The sequence below is a fragment of the Sebastes fasciatus genome, chromosome 22 (assembly GCF_043250625.1).
Source record: "Sebastes fasciatus isolate fSebFas1 chromosome 22, fSebFas1.pri, whole genome shotgun sequence".
NCBI lineage: Eukaryota > Metazoa > Chordata > Actinopteri > Perciformes > Sebastidae > Sebastes > Sebastes fasciatus.
The window spans coordinates 9002122-9018193 of record NC_133816.1 but is presented as its reverse complement, the minus strand read 5'-3'; the positions used below and the strand labels follow the sequence as shown (position 1 = coordinate 9018193).

General features: G+C 39.9%; 1 protein-coding gene across 2 annotated transcripts; it reads right to left on the bottom strand.

The window, feature by feature from the left end:
• Positions 1-531: 531 nt before the first annotated feature.
• On the bottom strand, positions 532-13119 carry tnk1 (tyrosine kinase, non-receptor, 1). Of its 2 annotated transcripts, none has more exons than XM_074622994.1 (14): positions 12789-13119; positions 9491-9669; positions 8335-8405; positions 8052-8243; positions 6765-6917; positions 6391-6668; positions 6177-6303; positions 5880-6026; positions 5657-5751; positions 3622-3837; positions 2854-2924; positions 1976-2460; positions 1791-1886; positions 532-1034 (listed from the first exon to the last, which is right to left on the bottom strand). In XM_074622994.1, the coding sequence occupies exons 2-14, from the start codon at positions 9651-9653 to the stop codon at positions 858-860; spliced, it is 2271 nt and encodes a 756-aa protein (XP_074479095.1). In that variant the 5' UTR covers positions 9654-9669; positions 12789-13119; the 3' UTR covers positions 532-857. The 2 variants fall into 2 exon arrangements, with proteins under 2 accessions (XP_074479095.1, XP_074479096.1); XM_074622995.1 differs by having other exon boundaries at positions 9491-9665.
• Between the last annotated feature and the right edge of the window lie 2953 nt (positions 13120-16072).

Here is a 16072-nt window from a genome sequence, read left to right as displayed (position 1 = left end):
AGCAGACAAACCTCCTCCTCCCTGATCACATATTGATCATACTGCTCCACCCTCTGGAAAAATGTGGGAAATACAAGCAAACTATTTCTGAGAGCATGTCTGCACATGTCCATCCACGCCTCAAAGCTCTCGGGAAATGACTAAAAACTTGAATTGTCCTCCCATATTATGTAATCCTACTGTATAGTTCTTACTATACGGGGGTCACCAATTCAAAGCCCGAGCAACTGGTCGTACAGGTTGACCTGAAATTCTGCTGTTGGATATATTTACACTAGTACATCTATGTACACAGTTTTCTTAAGTCACAAAAAAACAAATATGTTGTGTAAAGTAAACATGGAAAACGACCAACAGACTCAGCAGAGTCCATGACCTCTCTCTTACAACAGAAATTCAATGTAATATTAAATGTAATATTACAGTTTAAGACACTAAATCTTTCTGAGCAGGCACTTGAACGCAACACAAATGAAATTAAAGTGTGTTATAACAGTAAACAGTAACCAACTGAACAAGCTGCTCAGCAGCTCAGCATTAAGACCGGATCGTTTTATTCAATAATACAATCATTTCTAATACAATATATACAAATTCATTAAGATACAAAAACTATTTGCAAAAGGCACATATTGTGCTGGACATTAAAAATAGAAAAAAACAGTAGTCAGAAGTCTTTTTGCTAAATTCCTGTTTCAAAATATTGTTCCTTTTTTACATTCAAACATCTTCACTTTTCTACTTTTTCTATCCACTGGACCACCCGTCTGTCCCCATAGTTGTGTTGGGCAGCGTCCAGTGCCAGACAGAGTTGTTGCTGAAAAGTCAACCATTGATGAAGGTAAAAATCCGCCACTTCAGACTCGTCTTTCCGCGCTAACTTGAGGTCGCTCCCTCTCTCCGGGGCCGGGCCTCTCGTCCCGCGACCACCGGATCAGGTAGCGGCTGGCCAACTGCAGGTTCCACTGGTACCTGGCGAGGATCCTCACACAGTCCTCTCTGGAGCAGAGGCTCAGCGAGTACAGCTGCTCCAACTGAGAGGGACGCAAAGGCAGGGATCAGAGGCGGCAACCAAAATACACATTTTTAGATACATAAATCCATTATCACCTTGAGCAAAATATGGAGACAGACAAAACAAGCTGGTTATTTGCTTTGTGAGGGTCTGTCCACACCTCAAAGCAGGCGTTTCCATCTGCATTCAAATGTAACACCTGCTGTGAAATCATTGGTGAGACCTCTAGTGCAACGCGCCTCTATGTGTGAGTCTATTGCGGTTTATTACAGAATCACATACTGCAAATTGTTCAAAAATATGAATTGCAGATGCCTTATTGATGATTGATTAAAGCAGCACTGGCATGAAATAGACTCATTAGTAGAGATGTTCTGATACCATTTTTTCCTATCAGCCGATACCAGCGTGATAAATATAATATTTTCGTCGCTTTTGGGCTATCTTTGTGAAATTCATCTCTTCGTTGGAATAAGGTTTCCAACGTTTGCTGCTGTGGTTCGTCCGTTTTTCCGCCTTTGCCTTGGTTGAGGTCGTCGTGCTCTTTCGCGTGATGCGTCTTCAAATGTTTTATAAGACTGCTGGTGTTGAAATTGGCAACACTAGTGCCACCCCTCGAAACGGAAGGCCTTACTGCACATATCGCTGTTTTACTTGTTGGATTTTCTACTGTGAAATATTGTCAAATGTTCTGACAAATCACTTGCATCAGTTGCTTCTAAGTGACGCTTTGTACACAGACTAAACCTGTAAAGGTGTGTTTTCATGGTCTGACCTTGAGTTGTTGTTCAGCTCGCACTGGGTTCCAGTCGCTACGTTGAAGTGCAGCATGAACCTCTTCAATGGTCACTCCATGAACCGCCTCCATAACCTGAGAAGAGCAGAGCTTGTATTTTTATTCCATTTTGAATTCAACTTTTAATACAGAATCAGATAAACGATGATGAATCGGTCTTGTACCTGTGCGGTGAGGCTGTCTCTTGTGGGCTGTAATTGAGGCGGCCTCTCTCGACTTCTGCCTCGCTCCCTCTCTCTGTTGTCCGTGTCGTCGTCCAGCTGCGGCGTCGAGCGTGTCATGTTGCTCATCTTAGCCAGGTTGGAGCCTCCAATGACCTGCTGAGGCGGGTAGTGGTTTGGAGGTTTGGGCTGCGCTGCAGGGGGCATGACCACCTGCACAGGCCACACCACGGTGCCCGGGATCGGGTTGATTGTGGTCCTCCTCTGGGGCTTCATGTTCAAGCGTTTCAGGTTGGGGGGCGGCGGGCGCGGAGGCGGGGCGGCGCTGGCCTCGCTGAACCGCCGCGGGTCCTGCATCACCACGCTCTGAGCCGCCCTCACGTGGGGCACGGGTCTGCCATGCTGATCCAATCTGACCACCCCTACTGGTTGTGTGTTAGCCCTGGGCCGCGATCCACTCAACACTGACTCCAGGCTCTGAGACAAACCTGAAGATAAAGGAAGAGGCCTTTTGAAACGCACAATAAATATTATTATAAAGAGGTAGCAAGTGATCCTAGTTCAGAGTGTATGTGGGCTCTGATAGGAGCCACTACTGCTCAGACTGGTGAGAATGAATGAAGACATACACTGAGTCTCTTCCTGGATGCTTCGTGTCTAATAATAGCATAACAAACAGCATTTTAAAATAGAATATGTGAAGAAATAAATGGACAAATGCTGCTTTCAGACCACAAAACGACAACATTAATGATATGTAAAGTACCCTATTATAATATTCTAAATCCCAGATGATATCTAGTCATATCATGATGTTAACCTGACATAAAAGTACCCTACATATCAAAGCTTTACTCGCTACATCCTGCAGCTACACCTACCTGCCATTTTCTGCAGATTGGAGCCCTCCTTCTCCCTGCCAGGGATCGTCCTCCAGCAGCTGTTGCCACCGCTGCACAGGTCAGAAGAGTAAACACGTTAGTCTGACAGCCTCCGCTCACAAACTATATTGGCTGACAGCAGGTGAAAGTTCAGTGCTGCACTGTTGTTAGCGTTCTGCAATAAAAACACAGTGACTCGGGGACCTGAGATGGAAGTATATATGGTTTTCTATATGAAATGGGAAAAATGTAATTTGGAAAATAACAACTTAACAACTCTTTCTTTCTTCTAGGTCAGTAACTGAGGAGAAAACCTGCAAAGGCTACAAGGCAATAAAAGCGACAGCCACCCTAAAACACTATATTACTGCTAAAAACAGCCACTAGAGTTGAACTTTGTATCTTTAGGCCTGTCTCTTGTTTAATGGTGGAATTTTTAGCGGCAGGTAATTCAAGTCACTAGCTATGAAAATAAAAAAAGGAGCCATTGTGAGAGCCTGACTGCTTATCACTTCAAATTTAACTCAAGTCAGTAAACTATAAGTCATTTTACTGCCATGCAAATTTCAGTTTATCACATATTTATTTGTATTCTTGCAGACTGGCCAAACCTACAAGACAATGTCTTTCAGTTCAGCTTCGATACAAAAAAACAACGATGGCAAATGTGAGATCCTTCAGAAGTAAAGAGAATGAGCTTGACATTATTATAGAAGAAGCAAATATAGCAAACAGCTTGAGTGAGATAGAAAGAGTGGTGCCACTGACTCGTCCAGGTTCTCAGGTGTCCCCCAGCAGCGCTCAGGTTTGATGTCTCCGTGCCCGGTGTGCTGCAGGCTGCCCTTCAGCGGGGCCGAGATGAGAGCTTGGTTGGCGGCGGCAGCGGCGGCAGGAAGAGGGAGTGACGGCACGGTGAGGCTCGCGGGAAACCACTCGACCATCAGCGTCCTCTGGTTCTGGCCTCTCCACTCACACAGCTCCAGACTGCACAGAGAGAGAGGAAGAACAGTTCAATTAGAAACCAAAGAGCCTCCTTTCTTAAAAGTGAGACTACTGGGATTTCAATAACGGTCAATGGTGAAACACTGTATAACAAGATAGGGATAAGTAAGTAGGTGAATTAGCCAGCATTAGATACTGGTCACACAAGACCAAGTAAGGCTGTCGCAGCAAAACCACTGAATGTATTCAACTGGTTTGATTGCTATGAACTTTTCATTTGTAAGAGGACAAATGTGTTATTTCTTCCTTTTAACCTGTTAAGCCCTATCTCGCTGAAAAAACGCCTAAAATAACATACCCAAAATGAATCAGGAATAGCTCCTCAACCATAAGGCTTATATGCATATATCTGGTCTCCTTTGAAAGGTGAGAAGCTAGGGAATATGAATCCACTGTAAGTAAACTAAACTCTATTACCATTCCAGAGAAAATGGAGATGAAATAAAGGAAACATATGTATATATATATATATATATATATATATATATATATATATATCCTCGCCTTGTATAAAATCTTCATTTCAAAGGCAATGTCACCATTATGACCAAGATCCCATAGACAATGATGCAACTGAATGTATTCTACTACTCTTTACTACAACTCGGACTGTAAATTTGATGAAAATACACAAAAATGCACCATTTATGATAGAATTTACAAAGATATACTCAGGCGGTCTCCATGTTTTGGCAATGTTTACTATTTCCACGTTTACTGTTGAATGTTTACTGGGAGTTTTACTTCAAAACATAATTTATTTCCATATAGTCATGTTACAAATAACATAAATCTTCCAAAAACTTTGAAATAGTAATAAACACAATGAATATTGATCAATATTCATACATGACTGAAGAGCTGCATGCTAAACAGGCAGATAAATGGAGAAGGCCAGAGCCCACAGTGCTCTATGAGGTATCCACAGATTTATCTGAGTTAAAGTTACATAATCTGGCTTTAATGTACAGCAACTGTCTTGTTACTGACAGGATACAGGTAAGTAGTTCGTGGTGTTATCAGACTTTATTATTATTTCTCTTATCTTTACTGTTTTACTGTCTGTAAAGAGCAGGGGAATGTAAATGAGTTAAAGTCTAAATAACACCTGAACCAGCTACATTTGCTGATGAAGATGCGGCTCTGAAAAGCTAGTAAAATGACCTTTAAGCTTATAGATTACACATACAGCTCCCAAATGTCAGGAATTAACTTTAAAAAAAATGTATTATGATTAGTTTCATTAATAAAATGCAAAATATAAATGCTTGGGATGGAAACCTTCTCATCATAGATGAGCCTTGGATTTTTCAGTGTGCGTATTTTACTTTTTATTTTGCATTAATAATACCAACAGACTTAACTCAAAGTATATGATGTATTCTTACACCGGTTTATTTTGTAAATTTTACTTGCATTTAATTTTTTAGAGATAGCACTTAACACTTTGTGGCTTTAATTTCATTTAGGGGTTTCAATGCATGACTTAACTCATTTTAATGGCCTCTAGAGGCTAATCCACAAGGAAGAAAGTATCGTATTTATGTTGATTGTCATGGATTTAGGTGTATTTTTGTTCCTTGATGTGTGCGACAGTGAGACAGTGAGACAGTGTGGCATAGCTGCTAGACTCGTTCAAACAAACAAAGCAAAATGCGTTCGAGGACTCCATGAGATCACGGCTGGAATGCACTTTTGAGAGGCTGATTTAAACCTCTGTTTCATCCTAACAAAGGCCCATTGTTGCTCGTCAAAGTTTTTCCTTTACTCTTTCAATCCCACCCTCCTTTCTCTCACCCACCCATGGTCTACGACGGTCACAAGGTCGTTGGCCACGAGTTGAAGTTTTCTGGCTTCAGCAAAGTCTCTCGTCGCTTGCACCTCCATCGGTTTAGCCTGCGAATGCAGACAGAAGTGAGGAGAAATAAGATTTTCTGAAAAAAAACATGCATTTCTGCAGCATTTTAAGAAGCAGCTTTGCTCTTATAAGGCTCGATCAATAGTCTCTCCTCTGATTTTATCACCTCTGCCACCATTGTGGCGAGCTGGGCGAAGGTGGGTCTGTCAGCGGGATTGCAGGCCCAGCACTTCCTCATGACGCCGTACAGCTCTTGAGGGCAATCCGGCGGTTTCTCCAGGCGCTCACCCTCCCGTTCCACACGCCACAAAATCTAAGATTGAAGAAGAGTGAACGTCAGAGACATTAAAACTCTGAGTCACGGAACATATCACAAAAGAAAACATCCTCAGGGCGGGGACACACAAATATGCTGGTTGGCATGGATAGCATGGCTGTTGACATGTAGCTGACAAGCGTGTACCTGTCGGCCTGAGAGACCGAGCCAGGGCTCCTCACAGTAGGTGAACATCTCCCACATGGTGACTCCAAACATCCACACGTCTGAGGAGTGGGAGAAAGAGCCGACGCGAAGACTCTCTGGAGCACACCTGCGGTGAGAAAAAGTGAGAAAGTGAGAATTTTAAATATTATTTCCTCCTCTTCATCCTCCTTCCCATTTTCCCACAAGTCCTCACCATGCAAACGGGATCCTTCTGTGTGCCGTCATCACGTAGTGGTCCGTCTCCTGGCTCAGGCCTCTCATCAGGCCAAAGTCCCCGATCTTCACCATCTCCCTGGACGCCAGCAGGACGTTCCTCGCGGCCAGGTCCCTGTGGATGAACCTCCTGGTCTCCAGGTAGTCCATACCCGCCGCGATCTGGGTGGCAAAGAGCCAGAGGCGAACCAGAGGATACTCGAACTGACGTGAGCGCAGCATGTCGTAGAGTGCGCCCAGGGGGGCCAGCTCTGTTACCTAGAGGAAGGAAAAATAGGTTGTTGCGTATTCAAGCTCCTCAACACATCTTAGTTTGAATAGATCCATATATTATACCCATTTTTCAATACTTACCATCTTGAGGGGCTGTGTGAGCACCACGCCATAAAGGCGGATGATGTTGGGGTGGTCCAGAGACTGCATGGTGGTCACCTCTTGGAGGAAGTCTGTCAGTGTTTCCGTCTGCCTGGACATGCTGCTCCTTAGTGACTTCACTGCTACAGACAACTGAGAAGAGTGAAAAGAGAGAGAGAGACGGAGGCTCAATAACAATCCTGCTTCTAAATCACCAGCCTCTGAGAGGGTGCACCATGTTAAGAGATAGTGTTTGGGACTAGAGGACAAATTAAGTTGAAAAGAAGATTAAAGCAGGTCATGAGACGCTCACCGGCTGCACAGTTCTGAACCTTCTGAGCTGGAGTCTGTATCAGCAGAACTCCATTCAGAAAAACAAGGAAAAAAACAACGTGGCTCTAATTACCGATGAAATGTACCAATAAAATTAGATTCGCTATCCTTTCCGAATCTTTCCAAGCATCTCCTGTAATTCGGCAAACACATAGCCCACCAAAGAGCACGTGTTAAAGTCTTATTTTAACTCTATCCAGGTATTCACCTCTATACTATACCTATGCAGAAGTACAAGTGGCGGCTAATGGAGGAAACTTGTGATATAAACTTGCTCTTAACTTTAAACCTGCAATAATTGATGAATATATGTCCAATATTCACTCTCATTCTAGCTCTGTTTTGGTCTCCACCAACTCCTGCGGGATATATCTGGCTTTTTATCTGCTAAATACTCCACTGTGTTCACCAGCTAGTCACTAACTGTGTCTGTCTGCTGTTTGGTGCTGAGTCTGTTGAGTAAATTTTTTTGCTGAAAACTGCTGCCTGCTGCCGCTTACAAAAAGAACGCTAATGAGCAGTGAGAGGGAACCAAAACATAATAGATAGTAAAACCAAAACAATGAGCTGAAAGAGGCTAAATTGCTCTGTAGAGCTGCAAATTGGGTGATAAATATCTGTGGGGTGGTCACCACAAGCGACCCCTTTCACATACTGTACACGTTGTTAATATAAACACATGTATTATAGCAGCTTTGAGTTCTGTTTTGCAACTTTGTGAACACTATATTCATGATATATATATTCATGATTCCCATAATGTGCAGTAAAGTAAAGTAAAAGCAGCTCACTTTGTTCCTAGATAAATGTATTTGATTTGTACTAATATGCACGCAGCAATCAAAAGTACACGCTGATACTGTTTATCTGTATCTGTACAGGATATACAGCATCAATCAGAGAGACATGCCCATAAAATGTGAAAGAAACTCTAGAAAAACAAACTGTCCTTACCACTCTCCCAGTGGGCGTGTGCCATTCCCCCCTCTTCACCACCCCAAAGGAGCCGGAGCCCAGCTTCTCTCCCACAACCAGCTCGCTGTCCTGGATCAGAGAAGGAAGAGCCCGACTACCGCCCTCCGGACCCGGAACCGGGCCGCCTCCGCTCCACTGCTCCACTGGGTCCTGACCTCGACTGCTGACCACCTATATGCATCAATAAATGATTTATTACTGACTGTCATGCCATCATTACATGTAGTTGTCACACAATAGATAGGAACTACATGTGTCAGACCTTGGACGTCCATTGCCGTGTTCGTGAAGCTATCTTGTTGCGTTTCAGAGCTTCCCATAATCTTCTTTGTGCTGGAAGAAAAAATAACATATATGTAATTATATCCATCCAAAGTGGCATATCTGTGATTTCAAAACAGCCTTTAAATCATGAACAAAATGGTATTGTTTCATAAAAAATTTATTAACCAACAATTTCACGTAACAATTACTCCTTTGTATCCTTTGGCACAACATTTCTACAGTCATTACTTCACTTAAATTGTATTAAAGGGTGTTCGTAAATGAAATTCCTTTCATGGTTTGTGGTATTTCTGCACCAAACAGGATGTTGGAGCTGGAGAAACTTCATAAAAATGCTGAAATTAACAATAAATTAGGGCTCCGGAAAATTGTGATGGACAATTTTCACAATTTTCTGACATTTTACAGACTGAAAGAATAATAATAATATTTGTAAAAATAATCGACAGATTAATTGATAATGGAAATAGTCTTTGGTTGCTGTTTCTACATCATATTAGAGTTGAAAAGTAGGACAGGAATTTATCTCGACTAATTTAATCTACCTCATCTTTTAATGGTCTATTAGATCAAAATAGAGCTGCAACGATTGGTCGATTAATTGATTTTGAAATGACGTGAAATGTGAAAATGTATTTATTTTGTTATAAACAAAAGAGCAACACACCAAGATACAAGGTGGCAACCTGGAAAAGTAATTTCTCATTTTCATGGGAGCTTTAAATCTACACTCTATATCCTCAAGATGACACTGCTTTGATGATTTATGTCTTAATGTTCTTTTGCACTTTGTCACAATGTTCTTGAATGTTTATGTAAAGCACTTTGAATGGCCCTGTTGTTGAAATGTGCAAATAAAGCTGCCTTGCCTTGCCTTGCCTTATGCACTAAGAAAATAGTATCGTCCATGTGTACGTTTTTTGCTGAACGGCCGCTGACGAAGGCCATGAGATGTGGCTGAAAGCTTTAGATTAAAGTAAGTGGATGTTGTGATAAGATTGATTTTTTGTCAAACATTAGTTTTAATCCATCAATACTGTAAATCCAAAGACAAACATTCTACTGTGGGTAAACAGAAGACAATGCTTTTTACACCAGAAGCATGGATGATCAAAGGAGACGATCAGGCTCACCAGGTTTGCTGATTCCTATCTGCTCCAGGTCGGACTCCTTGACGTAGTGGAAGTGCTCGATGCGGGTGATGTTGAGGCCATCTCTGACGCGCAGGTAGAACTTCTCCAGCTGGACCTCGCCCAGGAGGTGTAACAACCACTGAGTGTCCTGGTCCATCAGCATCACCCGGCCTGCCTGCCTTCAGGGTCAAAGGTCATACGACACTTAGAAAACCTCTTTGTGTCTTCGTACATGTAAATTCCTTACATTAAATCTCCCCACTCTTTTGTTTTTGCTCATTAAAACTTATGAAGCAGAGCTCTATCTGAGTCTTCCTCATCTCATGAAAGAGTCTGTTTAACGGTAACTCTGCTCCCATTTGGGCCTTGTTGGGTTACCATGGAGACCTAACAAAACGCCTTTGGTGTGGGATGCCAGATTCGGCGTTTACCTGTGCCAACTTTTTAAGTTGTTCGTTGGTGTTGGTGTCCCGTGAGAGAGAATCTCACACAATCTCTACTGATCACATTTTCTACATCTTTCATCTATTTTTATAACATAGACAAAATGAAAGTAGTGTCATTTGCAGGCAGTTTGCCACCCGAATGAGAGTAAAACAGATCAGGGAAATGGTGAAAGATGACAGAAGAAGCATGGAAGTGAATGTATGAAAGAGGAACAGGCAGTATCAGTGCGGTTTTACTGTGTTGTGACTCATTTTGAACTTTCGAGGCAACTGCTGCAGGGAATGAGAAAAAAAACGAGAGGTGGAAACATTAGCTTGTCTGTGGTTTAGGGGCACCAGTCGGACTGGATCCTGTTCACACAGTACTTATGTAACTGCTGAAGTCGTGCTGTGTGTTGACAGCAGCATGACAGCTCTTGTAATGCTGAATGGAGCATCATTTTCACTTTAAACTTAACTATCTCCTTTCTAATTTGATGTTGACACTTAAGCAGTTGCAGCTTCCTGAGTCCCGGGAGCAATAATAAGGATGATTAAGTTTGCATATCTTCCTTATTGCTAATAAATGAAAAGTTAAATACAGTAAATTCTTCTTTGGTTGACTTCTGCTCTTAGTGTTACTTAGAGGGTTGTGCAGCCATAAATCCCCTGCTTATCAGCCCAGCAGGTATGAGTCAGGGAAGTCCTCCGACATTCCCCTTCTCAGCTACCATGGAAAAAAATTAACATCTACGTTAAACAACTAGCAGAGCCACATTGTCAGCTCATTCTCACAGCCCAACTGATGCTTGAAGAACCCATCAACTGCAAGACGTATACTAGTCTGGGCTTGCATTAATTTCCAGGGACAACTCCCAATCAATGTACGCACCCAACTTGAATGAGCATGAGGCAAATTCTCCGGAGGTCACATTCAAATTCAAAAAGGAAAAAAAAAGATGCAAGCTGGTAAACAGAGAGAGAGCTCTGTGATCATTCTCTCTATGTACAGAGTGATCAATCTTTAACCTGGGAAACCCTCTCAGCCCAATGGCATGCGTTTAGTTAATAGCTTCATGTGGCTGAGCAGTCACTGGTTGAACTGGCCTGACTTTTATCTTACAAGAGCTTCAAATGGCCAGCAGCGTTGTTTATCAAGTACAACTGCACTTCTGTCGGAAAGCATTTGTTTACACCGGTTATGGCTGCTTCCTTGCAAGAACAAATCCAGATCAACACACAGTGACACATGTGACACATGTGACACCCTCAGTCATCATGAAGCTTCATTCCCAGAGAAATTTCGCAACTATTAGATCACATTAATATTATGGTACGAAAGAAGTGAAGGGTGTGCCTCTCAAAGAAATTCCCAAGAAGCTGTGTGTTTTTACAGTCAAGAGCAGTAGTGGAGGAAGTAGTCACATATTTTTACTAAACTCAAAGTAGCCATAAAATATCTAAAATATTGCATCAATCTGAAATACTGCATTCAAAATCATACTTTAAACTATTATCGGCACACTGGACTTATGCATTCAGAAAGACTGAATGGCCACCTTCAATGTTATGTTATTATAGTTTATATTATTGGATTATTATCAGTGATGGATTAATGTGTCAGCAGCATTTTAATGCTGTATTTGGTGGAGGTGATTAATGATGGCAGTTTTATCCATAATAATGCACCATATTTCATTAACTGATCACATGTTTTCTATATAAAAACCTGAAAAGTAACTACCTGTCAAATAAAATTAGTGAGGAAAAAGTACAATATTTCCCTCTGAAATGTGGTTGAATAAAGTAGCATACATTTAAGCTCAAGTCAAATTGTAATTAAGTACTTGAGTAGATTTACAAAGTGTATTCCCAGTAGGCTACACACAATATGGTCATTTAGGATATCTGCCATAAATATTTATTCTCAAATACTCTGTAAAAGGACAGAATATATATAAAAAAGCCATTTAAACACATTTTCATGACCGTTTTTGTAGTTGTTTTTAGACATTAGCAATACTATCTAAAATATTGCACCATCTGAAATACTGCATTCAAAATCATACTTTAAATTATCATCGGCAAACTGTACTTATGCATGCATAAAGACTGAATGGCCCCCCTCAGTGTTATGTTATTATATGATATATTATTGGATTATTATCAGTGATGGATTAATGCGTCAGCAGCATTTTCATGCTGTATTTGGTGGAGGTCTTTGGAGGTCTTTGGAGGTATTTGGTCTTAATGCTTTGTTGGTTTTAAGTTGGTCTTAGTGTTTTATTGTGTTGTTTCTATGTATAATTGTACAGCACTTTGGTCAACTTTTGTTGTTTTTAAATGTGCTTTATAAATAAATTTGGATTGGATTGGATTGGAGGTGATTAATGATGGCAGTTTTATCCATAATAATGCACCATATTTCATTAAGTGATCAAATGTTTTGAATATAAAAAAAAAATAACTAGAATAACTAAAATAACTAGCTGTCAAATAAAATAAGTGAGGAAAAAGTACAATATTTACCTCTGAAATGTAGTAAAGTGGAATAAAGTACATTTAAGCTAAAGTAAAATTGTAATTAAGTACAGTACTTGAGTAGATTTAGTAGGCTACACACAATATGGTCATTTGGGATATCTGCCATTAATATTTATTCTCAATTAATCTGTAAAAGGACAGAATATATACATTTAAACACATTTTCATTACAGTTTTTGTTGTTGTTTTTAGACATTTGAAGCTGAAACCTGATACTGTATGTTGATAAAACTGTCAGACATTGGGCTGAGTGTTTCCCCAGACTACAGCATCCCCATAATAAACCCCTTCACAGACATACAATAACAGATATAACCTCTGATTCTTACCGTTAATCAAAATAACTCCGTTTCCCGGTTGTTGACAGCTATTTCTTAATCACACACGCCCAGAGACGAGTGATCCATGTCGGCGTTGAATCCTTCAGCGGCGTCGACGGAGCTCCACAAATCACAACTCCTCTCTGAATCCTAAACTACCTCCATCTGATAGATGCAGGTAGGTTACCTCAAACATGAAGCCTATATTTTTATGTTACTATGTTTCTATGAGTCACTGCAAGCCGTTTGTGATCTACCTGTCTGTTATCAGCTCTTTACTCCTCCTCTTTCCCTTCCAGTTTCTCCACTGACCACACCTCTTCCTCACTCTCTCACCTGACCACACCTCTTACCTGAGCACCTCTTCCTGACTTTCTCACCTGAGCTCTCAGCAAAGCACAAACCACCTGACAATTGGAAATTACCTGCACAGGTACATAATGACATAAATCAACCAGCACAAATCAGTAATGTAGGTCACCAATGACCAACATGGCAATGTGGTTTAACCTAACACCAAATGTTGGCCTACTTATCTAAATGCTAGTGTATTGGATACACAGAGTGTACCAAGCTAAAATGAACTGCTAGTGTATTGGATACACAAAGTGTACCAAGCTAAAATGAAATGCTAGTGTATTGGATACACAAAGTGTACCAAGCTAAAATGAAATGCTAGTGTATTGGATACACAAAGGTTATCGAGCTAAAATTAAATGCTAGTGTATTGGATACACAAAGTGTACCAAGCTAAAATGAAATGCTAGTGTATTGGACACACAAAGTGTACCCAGCTAAATGAAATGCTAGTGTATTGGATACACAAAGTATACCAAGCTAAAATGAAATGCTAGTGTATTGGATACACAAAGTGTACCCAGCTAAATGAAATGCTAGTGTATTGGATACACAAAGTGTACCCAGCTAAATGAAATGCTAGTGTATTAGACACACAAAGTGTACCCAGCTAAAATGAAATTCTAGTGTATTGGATACACAAAGTATACCAAGCTAAAATGAAATGCTAGTGCATTGGATACACAAAGTGTACCAAGCTAAAATGAAATGCTAGTGTATTGGATACACAAAGTGAACCAAGCTAAAATGAAATGCTAGTGTATTGAATGCACAAAGTATACCAAGCTAAAATGAAATGCTAGTGTATTGGACACACAAAGTTTACCAAGCTAAAATGAAATGCTAGTGTATTGGATACACAAAGTGTACCAAGCTAAAATGAAATGCTAGTGTATTGGATACACAAAGTATACCAAGCTAAAATGAAATGCTAGTGTATTGGATACACAAAGTGTACCCAGCTAAAATGAAATGCTAGTGTATTGGTTACACAAAGTGAACCAAGCTAAAATGAAATGCTAGTGTATTGAATGCACAAAGTATACCAAGCTAAAATGAAATGCTAGTGTATTGGATACACAAAGTATACCAAGCTATAATGAAATGCTAGTGTATTGGACACACAAAGTTTACCAAGCTAAAATGAAATGCTAGTGTATTGGATACACAAAGTGTACCAAGCTAAAATGAAATGCTAGTGTATTGGATACACAAAGTATACCAAGCTAAAATGAAATGCTAGTGTATTGGATACACAAAGTATACCAAGCTAAAATGAAATGCTAGTGTATTGGACACACAAAGTGTACCAAGCTAAAATGAAATGCTAGTGTATTGGATACACAAAGTGTACCAAGCTAAAATGAACTGCTACTGTATTGGATACACAAAGTGTACCCAGCTAAATGAAATGCTAGTGTATTGGATACACAAAGTGTACCCAGCTAAAATGAAATGCTAGTGTATTGGATACACAAAGTGTACCAAGCTAAAATGAAATGCTAGTGTATTGAATGCACAAAGTATACCAAGCTAAAATGAAATGCTAGTGTATTGGACACACAAAGTTTACCAAGCTAAAATGAAATGCTAGTGTATTGGATACACAAAGTGTACCAAGCTAAAATTAAATGCTAGTGTATTGTTTACACAAAGTGTACCAAGCTAAAATGAAATGCTAGTGTATTGGATACACAAAGTGAACCAAGCTAAAATGAAATGCTAGTGTATTGAATGCACAAAGTATACCAAGCTAAAATGAAATGCTAGTGTATTGGATACACAAAGTATACCAAGCTAAAATGAAATGCTAGTGTATTGGACACACAAAGTTTACCAAGCTAAAATGAAATGCTAGTGTATTGGATACACAAAGTGTACCAAGCTAAAATGAAATGCTAGTGTATTGGATACACAAAGTATACCAAGCTAAAATGAAATGCTAGTGTATTGGATACACAAAGTATACCAAGCTAAAATGAAATGCTAGTGTATTGGACACACAAAGTTTACCAAGCTAAAATGAAATGCTAGTGTATTGGATACACAAAGTGTACCAAGCTAAAATGAAATGCTAGTGTATTGGATACACAAAGTATACCAAGCTAAAATGAAATGCTAGTGTATTGGATACACAAAGTGTACCCAGCTAAAATTAAATGCTAGTGTATTGGTTACACAAAGTGTACCAAGCTAAAATGAAATGCTAGTGTATTGGATACACAAAGTGAACCAAGCTAAAATGAAATGCTAGTGTATTGAATGCACAAAGTATACCAAGCTAAAATGAAATGCTAGTGTATTGGATACACAAAGTATACCAAGCTAAAATGAAATGCTAGTGTATTGGACACACAAAGTGTACCAAGCTAAAATGAAATGCTAGTGTATTGGATACACAAAGTATACCAAGCTAAAATGAAATGCTAGTGTATTGGATACACAAAGTGTACCCAGCTAAAATGAAATGCTAGTGTATTGGATACACAAAGTGTACCAAGCTAAAATGAAATGCTAGTGTATTGGATACACAAAGTATTTTGCTACTTTTTTGGGGTACACCAAATGTACCTAGCTAAGTCTAAATTATGTTTTTTGGGTACACTTTGCTAAAACTGTTTTAGCCAGTGTAGCCTTCCTAATAAAGTTTTAGCTTTAATTTTACTAAATACAACAACCCTGCAATAAATCCTCCCTTCATAATGTTTTTTGCTTGAAACTATTTAGTGTTAATTCAACTTTATGATTATTTAGGAGGCTGAATTTGTATGCCCTATTCATAACAATGAGAGTAGACTAGAAGCACCTCAGTAAAATGCAATAAGATTCAACAGTAAAATGAATCAACACATTTAAAAACAGTTTCAACAAAAACTGAACATTATAACCTTCTTAAGGATTTATTTCAGGGCTGCATAGTGCTTTAGTTTTAGCTA

Coding starts and splice junctions, on each gene's coding strand:
- tnk1 (XM_074622994.1), bottom strand. CDS start 9,653: ATGCTGATGGACCAGGACACTCAGTGGTTGTTACACCTCCTGGGCGAG. Junction 8,406..9,490: donor GATAGGAATCAGCAAACCTG/GTGAGCCTGATC, acceptor TTTTTCTTCCAG/CACAAAGAAGATTATGGGAA. Junction 2,925..3,621: donor ACACCTGAGAACCTGGACGA/GTCAGTGGCACC, acceptor TGACCTGTGCAG/CGGTGGCAACAGCTGCTGGA.